The sequence below is a fragment of the Branchiostoma lanceolatum genome, chromosome 19 (genome assembly GCF_035083965.1).
Source record: "Branchiostoma lanceolatum isolate klBraLanc5 chromosome 19, klBraLanc5.hap2, whole genome shotgun sequence".
Classification (NCBI taxonomy): domain Eukaryota; kingdom Metazoa; phylum Chordata; class Leptocardii; order Amphioxiformes; family Branchiostomatidae; genus Branchiostoma; species Branchiostoma lanceolatum.
The window spans coordinates 10,695,902-10,710,311 of NC_089740.1; the positions used below are offsets into that span (position 1 = coordinate 10,695,902).

Below are 14,410 nucleotides of genomic sequence, written 5' to 3' on the forward strand. Positions count from 1 at the left end.
CTAATCAAGAAGTGGCAATTACATTATCTTCAACAAGTGAGCGCAGAGCTTAGTCCTGCCCTGCTGCTTGTTGGAATCATCCTAGTACACACGTATATGGATGGGATTGACGATAGAACTTGAAGTTGATAAACGTGTGCTAGAATGGAGTTATTCGCTTCAAAGCACATTTCTATCCCTTTAAGCACGGTAACTGATGATGTTCGTCCATCGTTGTCGATGAAGACCTCGACTTCAGTCGCCCTTGTGGGTGTGGGTGTGGCTGATCAGGCCGGTTCTTGCCCGGAAACACCGGCCGCAGGTATTGCACTGTAGGCTGGGTTGTGGCTACGGTAACTACCTACCGAAGAACGACATTTTAATTGCTTGTGGTGGATACTTGTCACGTACGCAACGACATTTCCAGTCAATAACTTCATTCCATAAGACGAATTAGACATTTCCCCAGGAATGTTTTCCTGCATATCCCATTCATTGCATATGAATCATTAATGACATATTCAACAATCAACGTTTACGTTTTTCCAGTGACAAATCCGGTCTGGTAGTCACGTTTCATGTTAAATGATGTACACGAGTGATCAACTTAATGAGACTAGAACTATTGCAATGGTATCTTGAAAAACAACTTCAACGTTGCGGTATATCTATAACTACATTTTGTCACATTCAGTTTCTGGCTATCAAAAGGGATGCAACTGGTAATCAAGTTTCATGTTAGCTAATTAGCACGCGTGGCCATGTTAATAAGACTTGAACTACTTCAATGGTATCTTGAAAAGCAACTTAAGCGTTGCAATATATTAATAACGACATTGTCGCATCCTGTTTTCTGGATATCCAAAATGATGCCAACTGCAGCTGGCAGTCACATTTGTGTTCGTTGATGAACTTGTGTGATCAAGTTAATGAGACTAGAAATGTTATAATGGTATCTTAAATAGCAACTTGAACACTTGTAGTATCCTGTTTTCTGGATATCCAAAGAGCTGTCGACTGCAGCTGGCAGTCACATTTCATATTCAATGATGTACACGTGCAACTTAGTTAATGAGACTAGAACCATTTCAATAGTATTCTAAGAAGCACTTTGAACGTTGTACGGGTCAAAAGAAGCACCTAGTTGGAGGATTACAAAAGGGGAAAATGATGTAAGGAACAAGCATCGCCCCAAAAATGTCATATATGATCTATTCGCCTATTAGTTTTATGAACAGATGAGTTATAAAAGCCCTGAGGATGCATACAGTTTACGGTAAAACTGTAGATTGATATCAGAATGATAGATAGTGTACAAGTCTTTATGTATGTAGGACAACTGAAGGACAAGGAGCACTTCAGAAAAAAAGATAAGTAAAGGGGAAGGTAAAAAGACGTTATTGAAACGTCCCCCTGATATATTCGTACCTTGCACTTTTCAAACACATATCTGCATATTTCTGAAATGTCAAACGAAAAACGAGCAATTAAAAAGAGAAAAGGCTAAATGACAGCAGTGTAAGTTAGACAGGTACACTAAATCATTTATGTCTTGCCTTGTGCATGTTTATTTCTGGGAAAAGTCAACAATTGTCTTACTGTTATTAATTTATGTTTAATTTCAGGCGGTGGCATCAGTGGATCTGGCTAATACCGTCACGTCATTGAAAGAGAAGTTTGATCCAGGTGAGGCGTATGTAATAACGCACACATTGCATAATAATAATGATAACTTTATTGCACAACAATTGTACAAGGTACAAAGTATGGCATCCACTGGCACATGGATAAAGTTCTATTAGGCTAATCAATCAATCTATCTAATACAATATGGTGTAGTAGTATGGGATGACAATGGGATTTTACAATCATTGGAGGAGTTTCTAACGTCTAGACAGTCTTTAGTATATTTTCCAATGTATACCATGCAGGGGTTGTCACATGTCAGGTGATGGAGGTTACATACATCGCATTGATATCCTATCATTACTCTACATGAGTTCTAGACACGCGTCTAGAAAACGTTTGCTAAAGATAGTTATCACAGCTTCCAGAGCAAGACAGGAAGTTAGTAGAGAGCTATGCTCCCCAAATTTCGCACCTATCACTGCCTTTCTCCACGGAGTTTACAGATAATGACATCGCACTGACGTCCCATCATTATTCTGCAACATTTCTAGACACGCGATTGGAAACTTTTCCTGGAGGGGTGCGCATGATCATTACAAAGTCAGACGAAAGACAAGATATCGATAAAGAGTCCCTAGATTGACTGACACTTGGGCTAATGAAAATTGCCTGCGAATGGCACAGATGCACGAAATGGTATCTCGATGATCCTTTGAGGTTTCCTTCGACAGTGTTGGAGATCAGAAGATCTAAGAAACCATCATTACTAAGGAAGCAATTTCGACATTTCCTTGACGTTCCTTCCTCTCAATTTTAAAAAGTTTAAACATGTTTTTTTATGATCCTTCATCTTTGATGCTTCCAAAAATAGATCATACAATATTTCATTCTGAATACCAGACCTAGCCTCCTTTCAATTCCCTGTAATTTTAAGTTAATTGGACCAGCATATTTTCTTTTAAAAATATCCTTTTATAAACATCACACTCCACAATATATCGATCTCAGAGACATGATTGTTATGAGGTGCGCCTTCCTGCGGATTTCATAGACCAGAGAGTTCAGGAAATGAAGCATGATTGCTACCCACTGCGAATACTCTTCCCCATTTTATTGAATGGCTTGGTGCCAAAGGCAACCGAGATAAAGGTCACCCAGAAAATAATTGTAATTGAAAGTCAGAAGGCATTTGTCTATTCTCTACTAGACAGGAAAATATACAGTACTGCTTCTTGACGCCAGGAGATCTGTTTTATATTCCATTCCAAAGCAATGTTCTGGACAATACCCTTATACAATACAAAGGTCATTTTGGGCTATATAAGAAAAAACGCTCTTCATTCTTGTGAATCTTGCAATGAATACGGATGTCGAGTGAGAAAAAAATCTATTGATACGAGAGTGTAGGCATACGTAGGCTGTTTTTCTTGGATTCCTTGTAGTAGCCAAATGAAACGTTGAAATTTGAATCTTTGATATACACAAAGCGTTGTAGTATAACCTATTTTTTCCATTTTCAGTTCTTTGTAGCAGTGCTGTATCCGACGTAGTGATGATCATCATGAGTATGATGCTGATGCTGGGGGTGCTTGTGGTAATTCCCATATATTCAGACGAAGTGATTTGCATAGCCAGTTATTTGCATGGCAAGAACTCTTTTATGTCCTCTCAGATTCTAATCTACATATCATTTTAGTTGTGTTTGAATATCTCCGTAAAACGGTGGGTATTGTTTTCGGTGTGGCCATGTGCCTGTGTTTCCGCATTATGTACTTTTCATATGTAGTCACGTTCATCGAAGAGTGACAGAAAATAAAGGTTAGAGTTGCCAGAGTGCAGTGACAGGAAGTGAGTAATCTATCAACCTTGTGTGACAACTGACAGACATTCCAGGTCATGTGCTCAATAAAAAAGCCTATGGCAATAGGTTCACGGTTAGGTATCATAAGTATTTTTGGCTTGTCTGGGTTTTTTTTTCATATGCTATCCACGTTCACTGTAAAGTAACAGAACGTGATCAATGGACATCTGTAATTTTAATGAAAACCTTATCTGCATGATTAATGAACTAAAATCAAACAAGACATCCGAGAAACTCTAAATATTTCACAGAGGTATGACATATTCGAATTCTTGTTCTGGTTTGTTTAGGAAGATCGTGATTTTGTGAAGAGGAACGACATACATTAGACATATTGTTTATCATTTCCAGGCTAATAAGTGGCTGTGTCTGGCTTGGATCACTTATGCAGCAGTCTTTATGGCGACGGGGACCATAATAGCCATCGTGCACGTCGCCACGGAGGCGGTGGAGCTAGAAAACATCATCGCGACACTCAACAGTTTCAACAACGGCAACGGGACTTCTTATTACGTTGATGACATGAGACAGGTAGGTTGAGGAACATGGTGGGGGTTTTCACGAGTTTGCCCAGTGAGATAGGAGGAGAATCTAGTAGTACGCTACAAAAACTCTCAATGGTGGAACATGTTGCGAGCGTTCATCTGAAAAATGGCCAATGGCATACACTACTAGGGTAGAAATATCATACAAGCTTGGCGTGTAACTGTTTTATTGGTTTCACTAAAGAAGATTGACAAACGCTCATTAGTTTGGACTACCATATCATATGAACAGGTAATGTCACTTGACAGGTCCGTAATACACTACTCATTTGAAGCTCTATACACTAGATCAGGTTACCTCCAGTCTCGGCATATTCTCTTATAATGAAAACTTTGCCTTGAAGACAACTTGTGGACAAATGTTTTTTTAAGGTTAGGCAAGAAGATGTCAGCTACGAGTTTAAGATGAGAAGACAGTTTGAAGTATTTTACTATCTGATGCATTTGTTTGGTCAGCAAACGTTGCCGTCTTTAATTTCCTTTCAAGATTGCATGTATAGTGAGAGACACGAAGGATGCTTTGAAGTTTTGGATTATCAAGGATGAACAGAGATCAGTCGAGTTTGTCCCGTTTAATCTTTAAAAGTGTGTGCCTCAAAGATTAGACTCAAAGTTGAATGAAAAGCCGCTATATCCTTTCCTAAAACGTTTGACGAAGCAAAGACTATGACTGATCTTTGCTCGTGAAGTCTGCTTCCCTGTCAAAAACATCAGTACTTTCTTGTTTGCTTTGAATGGTATCAGAAGGGATTCACGGTCACCCACACATGTCTAAAACGTTATGACGTTAATTTACGATGTAACAACAGCATGTGATCTTTGTTCAGCTCCACTAACCTCTATCTTCAAAACGTCGACGTTTGATATCTAAGTAGATTTGTGATCACCCAAACATGGATAGAACGTTAGAAGTATTTTCGCAATGTAGACATAAAAGCAACTTGCCCCAGTTCTTAATCCTAACCTGTCAAGAAAACGTCAGATTTTTGTTCTAAACATTTGAACGATATTTACAAAGATTTGTGAAGGTAAAGATAAAGTTGTTTTACGATGTAACTCATTAATCTTCGTTGAGCTCTGCTCACCATTCTAAAACGAGCACATTTTTAATCATTTCAAATTGTATGTGCTGAGATTTGTGGTCACCTGCACATAAATGAAGCGTCGGGAGATACATTAAGACTGTTCGTTCCTCTGGTGTAGATAAATGATGTTCTGCCTTTTAGCTTCGGAAACATCATCAGGTGGCCTAAAGCCTTGTTGTTAAATCTAAAGCACTATAAAGTACAGAATGCAGCTGATGCCAAAGGTTTTTTAGGTCAATCACACAAACTATGATCCCGATCATTCAAATCAAATCACGATGTTTGTCATCTTTGATTCACTTTGAAGAAAAGGCCTAATGCAGAGTCTTAAGTTGTTTTTTTAGGCCAGTTTCATGCGCACAATGCAATGTGTAAATGGACGTTTGTATCTACGATCGTCATTCATACTCTTCTAAGAATAGCCGTTATGAATTGTGACGCATTTGCTTTTTAGGTCAAGCTTTGAATTGACGTTTTTGTATCTGTGATCGTCATTCAAATCACAATGTTCGTCATCGCTGATACAGTTTGAGGAAATGCTTAATGCACAGAGCGGACCTGGAGCGTAGATATATAACGATGTTCTTATAGGTCACTGACATATACACAAAAAGCGAATTGACGCAGGCATCTGCGATTGTCATTCAAATTACGATGTTCGTCATCTTTAATAGATTTCGAAGAAAAGACTTGATAGATTACATTTCTGAAGAAAAAGAGATAATAAACTATTGTCCCTCGGCGCCAACTGCTGTAATCTACCAAACTTATTGCAGTGTATATATCGGTGAGCTGACGGCTCGCAAAATGCAAGTCATGGTGGAAATCATGAAGAATTCTAGAAAGACTGAATGCAACTGCGAATGACTGCATATGCCAATTCTAGCAATGCTTACAGTGCTGACAGTGTATTCAAATACCGACAGCAAACAGACACACCGAAACAAAACATCCTTACAACAGACTGAGGGTAATAATGGTGTGACTTCTTTCCTTTCAGGGAAAAGCTATGGAGCTCGGCATCTTGATGGCGGTGTATGTCGTAGCTGCCGTTCCGATGGTAAGTTTATGCGATGCTCAATAAGGAGTTTCGCGATTTTTAGTACGCATGTGCAGCGAAATGCATTGTTGGCAGTGTGTCAAAGGTGAAGGCCCGTACATTGTAAACATGTTCTTGTCTCGAACCATTTGTTTCAGATTTACATGCAATAACCAGACATGTGTTGTTTATGTTTAGACATATTACCCACAATGCATTTCTCTGCGCAGGCGTACTCAGAATGGTGAACCTCGTTATGGCGTAAGTTTGGAATCCATTCTATCGCTCCAGTCCGCTCAGCTGATTGATCTAATGCAGGAATGCAATCAGAGAAGTAAAACGGATCTGAAGTAGGATAGATATCAGGCTGAAATGGCTTATAAATTCTTTACAAACCTTCGTGGCTACATATCAAATTACCCGCCAGCTCCTTGCCTTTCGTTGCCAACTATTGTACATCGATATCATTATAAATACATTAACAATGATGTGATGCAATATGCATGAACCATAAAAAGTACATATACCAGATTTATACGTTATGTTACCCTTGTCAACGAGCTTCAGCCGTATTTATTGATCACCAGAAGGTTGCCAGATTTCAAATTCAACAGAAACTCGAGCGTATTTTTCTGAAAATATACCCTTTAACATTGAACGTGGCTCATTGATCTACGAACGTACGTCGCCTGATCCCTAAGAATCGTGCACTGATCGGGAGAACATCGGGCGAATTACTGCCCAAAATGACAGTTAGATCTCGCAGCTCGTCGACCGATCAATTTTCCTGCCGTGTCACAGGGGTATCAAGGGTACAAGAAAGTTCTTAAAGGGCGGCCGGGTGCTTCTAATGGTTTCCGTAACGATAACCAGATGGCGAGTTGTTTGATGTTAGAGGATGCAATTGGCTTGTAAAGGGACTGGTTTGCTTTCGCTCGACGGGATAGATGCTGGAGTAATTGCACAACTAAAGGAGCATTCCAGCACAAAGAATATTTCATGGAACATTACCATATATGTACTTGCTGCTAACAAGCTTTCCAGGAATTATTATGTACTTGTTGCTAACAATCTTTCAAGGAGCATTACCATATATGTACTTGCCGCAAACAATATTTCCAGGAACTTCACCATATATGTACTTGCTACAAACAATCTTTCCTGGAACATGACCATATATGTACTTGCTGCAAACGATCTTTCCAGGAACATTACCATATATGTACTTGTTGCAAACAATCTTCCAAGAAACATTACCATATATGTACTTGTTGCAAACAACCTTCCAAGGTACATTACCATATATGTAATTGCTGCAAACAGTATTTTCCAGAACATAACCATATATGTACTTGCCGCAAACAATATTTCCAGGAACTTTACCATATATGTACTTGCTACAAACAATCTTTCCTGGAACATGACCATATATGTACTTGCTGCAAACGATCTTTCCAGGAACATTACCATATATGTACTTGTTGCAAACAACCTTCCAAGGTACATTACCATATATGTAATTGCTGCAAACAGTATTTTCCAGAACATCACCATATATGTACATGCCAAGGTGAGACTAGCCACCTGTCACAGATGGGATTAATTAATCACACGCAGTGATTATCTCGATTAGAAAAACCAATTACTATTGGACAGTTTATACTTTGACTCTCTGTATTCGAACGTTTTAATTACTTTTCCACAGAATAGAAAATAAAATACCGTGACATTCGTAGAGCATGTAATTTGCTAGAGATATGAATTTCCAGTATCATCAGCTGCCAATACTTCTTACGTGATTGATGTACACACTAAAGGCATTGGCTCCTTAAATGTATTACCTAAAGACTTTAAATGATTAGATGTCAACTAAGGTCGGGACTACCACTGTGTAGGTCGATCTTCCTTGCCGCAGGAAGATGAACTTTGACACCGCGCAGTATTATCATTAACGGATGCCTGCGGTGCACGCGTGCGCGTGGGCTTAACAATGGGCCAACCCTACGTACTACTGAAGAATCATTATCTATCATCATTTAAGATCCATTAGGCTCATCATTCGTCATTACTTCATGTACAATGCTTCATTCCTTTATGTTTGCCCTGTTTAATTCTTGAAAATCTGCCTTAAGCTGTGTTTTAAAGATTAGACTCAAGGTTGAAAGAAAAGCCGCTACATCCTTGTGCTAAATAGTCGGACGATGAAACGATTATAACTGATCTTTGCTCGTGAAGTCTGCCATCCTGTCAAAAACGTCAGTGCTTTATTGTTTGCTTTGAGCGGTATTAGAAGGGATTGGTGGTCGCCCACACATGTCTAAAACGTTATGACGTTACACAGTCAAACCTGGCGCAAGCAACCAGTCAAGGGACTGGGTAAAAGTGGTTGCTGAGGAGAGGTGGTTGCTCTCGACAAATTGGCTAGTAGACCAAAATATCAAAACATAAAGTCTTAAGATATAGCATAACTCGTATTTTGTACGTCCCTTCAGGCTATCCTGATCCTAGTGGTGATCTCTCACTACCAGAACCTCAGAGACGGTGTCGAGGACGAGGAATCACTGCCAATGCCATACGAGGTAATGAACTAATCTATGAAGAATTAAAACCTTATCGATGAATAACCCATTTGATAGAAAACACAATTTACTTTCTAATCCATATTTCATGTTGCGCAATGCTGTACTATGGTGAAAAAGTATTGAGATGAAACTTAGGTGTAGTTGTACTGCCTACACTGTACACTGTTGAGTTTATAAGTCGATGAATGTCTAGAAAAGAAAACTGAAGTGGTATGGCCACGTGGCATGTTCATAGGGACTAGCCAAAACTATCATGCAAGATACCATCCAGGGAGGAAGACAAGTGGTAGGCAATCGAAAAAATGGAAGGATAACATCTTGAGAAGGAACTTTAACAGACATGACACTAAGTAAAACAGTAAGAACAGCAGAAAAGAACAAACGAGAAGCTTAAGGGTGGAGAAAACTGGTTGCCACATTCTGTGGTGCTACAACCAACGGTCAAATGGTTAAAGGATAGATGAGATGAGATGATAGAATGTCTAGACGAGATAGATACTACGTTGTCATGCAGATGGTTGTCTTGCAGACATTCTTTCTTGAGTTCCACCATTGAGAATTTCAATTTAAGATAAATTCGATAACCAATCTGACTCTGTCGGTTCATATAATAAGGTTTCGATTAGATGTCTGTATATTGATATGTAGACTATCATAGGAGGCATTCTAGCGTTACTAGTTTACAAAGAAAGTTGAGCGTACGTATGCAGAAAGGATTTAGAGCTGAGTGTCTGTCAGATGCCACGGCCAGTACTGGTACGTGCCATTTCTCGACCCGTTCCATTCGATCAGCTGGAATCGGATTTAAGACTTCCTCCCAATGTATATATCAGGATCTTCCTGTAAAAACCTTGACGTCAGAGGCTAGGCATTCACCGTGGTCAGATCTTATCGGTTTTTGGCGTCCGGTGCTTTAGTTTTATGGAAACTATGCACTGCTGTAACTCCGTTATTGCATGTATGTAGTGTATGGTGTGTTATGCATATGTGCAGGGCAAAGATCACTATCATACACATGATCATAGCCTGTTTATAAGTCTTGCAGAAACCCCTTTCCTCAGAAATGTAACATATCTTAGATAGCTAGGCGGCTCGTTTTTTAAAGTTGAAGTGTTGTGTACTGTACTGCCGTATAGAAAATGTTTAAATTGGATTCTTGAATTGGACACTTCACATATAATCTGGCTAGTATATGTATATAGGTTTTTATTACCTTGAATGTTAACAGATGAGGCAATGACACCCTGCATTTGCAGACCTTTTCTTGAATACAGCTTGTGATTGCCCTATCATGTCTCCCCAGTTGACGGAATACAATGGTCTCTCAAAGCAGCGAAGGAAACAGGAGAGGATGCTACGGGATGATCTGCCATCGAACATCCACGGGACACACGGGCACTACAAACCTCGCCGAGAGTCACCGAGGTCCATCCATCTGCGGCCCGATGCTCAAACCGCAGCCTACTTCACACCCAAGGTCGGCTGCAGGCTCGAGATCCAGACTGCCGAGGTCACTTCTGGACGAGGTCTCACACTCGAGGTCCCTGATCCCGCGGATAAGACGCCCGAGGGCCCCAACGAGTCACCCGCGAGTCAGCGTTCCGTGGGCGCACAGACCTGCACCGAGGTCGTCGTGTTCACTGACACAGAACGAGAGACCAAGACTGCTTCAGAACCGCCGCCCGAGGTCTACACGCCGGAGAACCCCAGTCCTGATGACGTGGGGATGACGCCAGGATGTGTGACTACCTGCACCCCCAAATGTCTCCGAAAGGAGGCGCTGCTGCCAAACCAACCAGAACATACAGACACAGCAAACCAACCATGATCATAAATCACACATACCCAAGAGATATAGTGACATCTCTTGTAACCAAAAGGCTCCCATCCCCACATTTGTATCTCACCTGGAACTACCCGTATACGATCTAAGACTCTGATCTTACTGTACATTCGGTAGAATCGCACTACAATGTCATTCATGAGAATCAAAATCAAATATATTCCTTACAAAATATCATACAACTAATACATCAACGGAGATTGTTGTTTGCAATGGTTTTCCTTTGCTTTCCCTCTACCCACAATTCCCTGTCGCCATCTTACCCGCATGGAACCATGGGATGTCTACACACTAAGGGCTGCGACATTGTCCTAAACTCAACTTCTGTGTCCAATAGTCCGATACTGCCTTGAATCCCACTCGTCTTTCCGAAGGATACCCTCCCAAGTTAACTTAAAGTATGTCTTTTCCATAGAAAGCATTTAAAAAATTCTAAAAAATCGGTACTTAATGCTAGCTTCTTGACAAGCCTTGACGCTGAGTAATCTTGAAGATGTCCTTCTTTGGTAGACTCTTCTCATTGTTCTTAGAACTAGAAAAAGTACAAGGACAATTTCCTTGAGGAGGAAGACCTTACAGGTACTTAGATTAGCATTGAGAATCTTGTATAAAGTACATTTCCTTGTGATTGCTAAGATGATGACTTTCTGAAATGTCAGAGACGTAGAGAGTGACTGTGAGTTCTAATGACTATATTGGCTGATGTCTAATCTATTATAACTCCGGTTTGCTCCATTTGCCAAATACTACAAGTTTGGCTCTCCATATTAGAGAACATTGACATTTGAATATTCGACAGGGAAGCCATCAGAGGTGCGGACTGAAGCTATAATGTGATGGATGACAGCTAGTCAACTAGTGTACAGCTTTGCAAACAAAGATATAGCTTTTGACAATGAAATCGCCACACGGTTGTTGACTCAAATGACTGTATTATACTTGTACATTCATATCAATCACACATCAGCACATACACATACGCTGATTGCTTCATCCATTCATGATAGCCATCTAGTTATGCATTTATCACGTTTATTCATTCAAGTCGACACAAACTGACCTATATTATTACACACATAATTGGTTTCCACAGCCTTATCTTAACAACGTTTCGACGTAGGAAAATGCTGTTCCTCAAATTTACCAATTTTGATTGTGCGATATTTGACGTCTACTTATATTTATGTCTACTAATTTGTATTATCATTGTACAGTGAGCTAGCGTACTTTGATACAAAGTAACCTCTATTAACATTTATCTGCCATGTTACGCAGATCCACCATCTTGAAAAACTGCGTTTGAGAGATCTCTAGTGCAGCAAGGAGATATGCACCACAGTTTAGATATACAGGAGTGCATTATGCTGGGGGACATAACATTTGGAACCTCTTTGGACATTTTTCAGATTGGCGGATATATGTGAGCTGGAGGTACTGTGTTAGTAGATGCTAATTATGTAAAGGCCTATAGATGTTTGTTATGACTAAGTAATGACTATCTGGTAGACGGCCAGGATATCATTTTATCATAGAAAGTACTGTGATGATGATGCAACTTTCCTTCACATCACACTACTGATGTATCAGTTGATGAAGAAAGTAATGCAATTTTTGAACCTGTATGCACTAATTATATACATACATGTATTTTAGGCAGATTGCAGAGATCTGGATGAAATTTGCGCCACATGTCGCTCAAAAACATTGCAAAAGGGCAGGTGGTCGATTAGGAGAAGCATTTCGCCGATTGGTGGCTTTTTTCACACCAATGTCTCCAATCAAACTCATTACGCTAGAAATCACCTCAGATTCTTAATTGTACTTTCAGCTATTGCATGTACATGTATATGATTTCTCAGTGAAAAGTAGGATTTCAGTCCAGTACAAATGTTTTCCATTGTTCAGTACAAGAAATCCGATATTTAGACAAGGAAATTCCAATGGATTTGATCATTTACATGTATGGAGTTTGTTGTTATTGCTGTTATATTGAAAAGTGATGTAATTAATTTCACAGAAGACCTGTTAGTATAGAAAGGAGTTGATTTGATTACATCGTGATCGTTCTAATCTTTTGTTAAAAACAAGTCTTTCAGAATTGATGTTCATTGCACAAGATATTTCATGCACTTAGTCTCTTTGATTGTGGTTTGATTTTAGTCTTCATCAATAAAAACACATTTTGTTGTGGTAAGAGCCAAACACCTGGATTGTGCTGCAATTGCTTTCGCATCATGGGTTATGTTTTCGGGTGCGTGTGTCTGTGTGTCTGTGCGTAACTCGAAAGTTGGTCGATGGATCTTTTTGATATTTGGTATGTTAGGTAGTTGTTGGCAAAATGAAGAAGCGATTTGATTTTGGGCCTCTTGGAGACTTTCCATGGTACTGCAGCAAATATGATCCGTGTTGAGCGGACGCACGGATTAAAGAATACGCTACACACAATGATTTGATTTGATACAACGTTTTATCAGGAGGAACATGGATGACTATTATTTGGCTAGCGTGTACTAGTCATGAGTTATGGCATTGAAATTGGCACGAAAAAATGCCAGCGTCTATAGTATCCTAATTTTTCGGGTTTTTTTCTCATCTCTTGCCTTTAGTCTTTCTTAGCTTTCCGTCTATTGTTAATTAGTTCTCCGTCTCGTCTGATCCGTCTTCTGCAGGTTCTGCAAGAAAAGACACCAAAAGAAATTTTCAGAAAAGACTCGACGACAGGACATTTATCATATAGACAGATTCAGTTTAATTTTTTTCTTTAATTTACTGAAGAACAAGCAAGGACAAAATTGTCCATTCAGCAAGAGATGGCTAAATTTCAGCGGTTTTCACGGGAATATTGTGGCGCTATTTTCTGACAGGATTAAATAGGAAAACGTGTCAATTGTGAGAAGGAAGGGTGTTGATGACTATAACCATCGTTGTGCGGGATTTCCTTTGACATTATACAAGATGCGAGGGTGTATGCAAGGTAGCCTGTGTTGCACCATCTATCGCTATCAGGGGCTGGTCGGGCATCCCAATCGAGAGCTGTGGCCATTCAGCTCTAACACGAGAGTACCATTCAAAACGGTACCATTGATTATTCAAACCTTCTTATGGAAAAAGAGCTGTAAGCTAGGTTGCCCCATGCGCCAATAAAAAAACAAGCATGGTCGTTAAAAGTTCAAAACCTTGTTGACTAATTACTAGTACGGCTGGCTGAATGTCACTGGCACGATGAATATATATGACGTGGTCAAACCACGAAAGAAGAAAAAAAAGAATCTATTGTCCGGTATAGCATATTCTACGTACTCTTGTTCATATTTTAGCTTCCCAGACCAATTAGATAACATAAAGAAGGCAACTTCTTTGCCATTTTTATCCGCACGTTCGCATCAGCGAACAGGCTATCGAGTTGAAATAAAGGCTTTGACTCGACTTGAAATGTTGTTCTTGTAATAAGAGCCAATCACTTATATTGTAGTGTAATCCATTATAAGTTAGGCGCCGCTTTTCCCGACAGGTAGTGCACGCCCTCGTCAGGCTCATGTCATGCTACCAAATTCCGCTAAACGGCGCTACGCCATTGGACCCTTACAAAGTTCGGAGTGGAGTTATGAAGCCCTGGTTATGAAGTACGAATAATTGATGTATACCAAAACTCAACTTTACATTACTTTGCAGGTGACACTTTAACCCTTTTGAAAATCAGCAACGTTAGGTGAATATCGCCTGCAAAGTAATGACCACAATGATTGTAGTTTTGGTGGGAATTCGTAGAGGGCTTCGTAATTCATATCAATGTCCCAAAATTTGGGATGTATCCATTTTTCTGGGTACTACATTAAGACCAGGAACG

General features: G+C 39.8%; 1 protein-coding gene across 1 annotated transcript in view; it reads left to right on the forward strand.

Moving 5' to 3' along the window:
- The window catches only part of LOC136425285 (uncharacterized), a 34,706-nt gene extending 21,941 nt beyond the window's left edge, over positions 1-12,765 (forward strand). The window contains exons 2-7 of the mRNA XM_066414121.1: positions 1,605-1,665; positions 3,129-3,202; positions 3,821-4,000; positions 6,100-6,159; positions 8,631-8,717; positions 10,024-12,765. Coding sequence (XP_066270218.1) covers positions 1,605-1,665; positions 3,129-3,202; positions 3,821-4,000; positions 6,100-6,159; positions 8,631-8,717; positions 10,024-10,548 — 987 coding nt within the window. The 3' untranslated portion in view covers positions 10,549-12,765. The remainder of the gene's footprint in view (positions 1-1,604; positions 1,666-3,128; positions 3,203-3,820; positions 4,001-6,099; positions 6,160-8,630; positions 8,718-10,023) is intronic.
- The last annotated feature ends 1,645 nt before the right edge of the window (positions 12,766-14,410 follow it).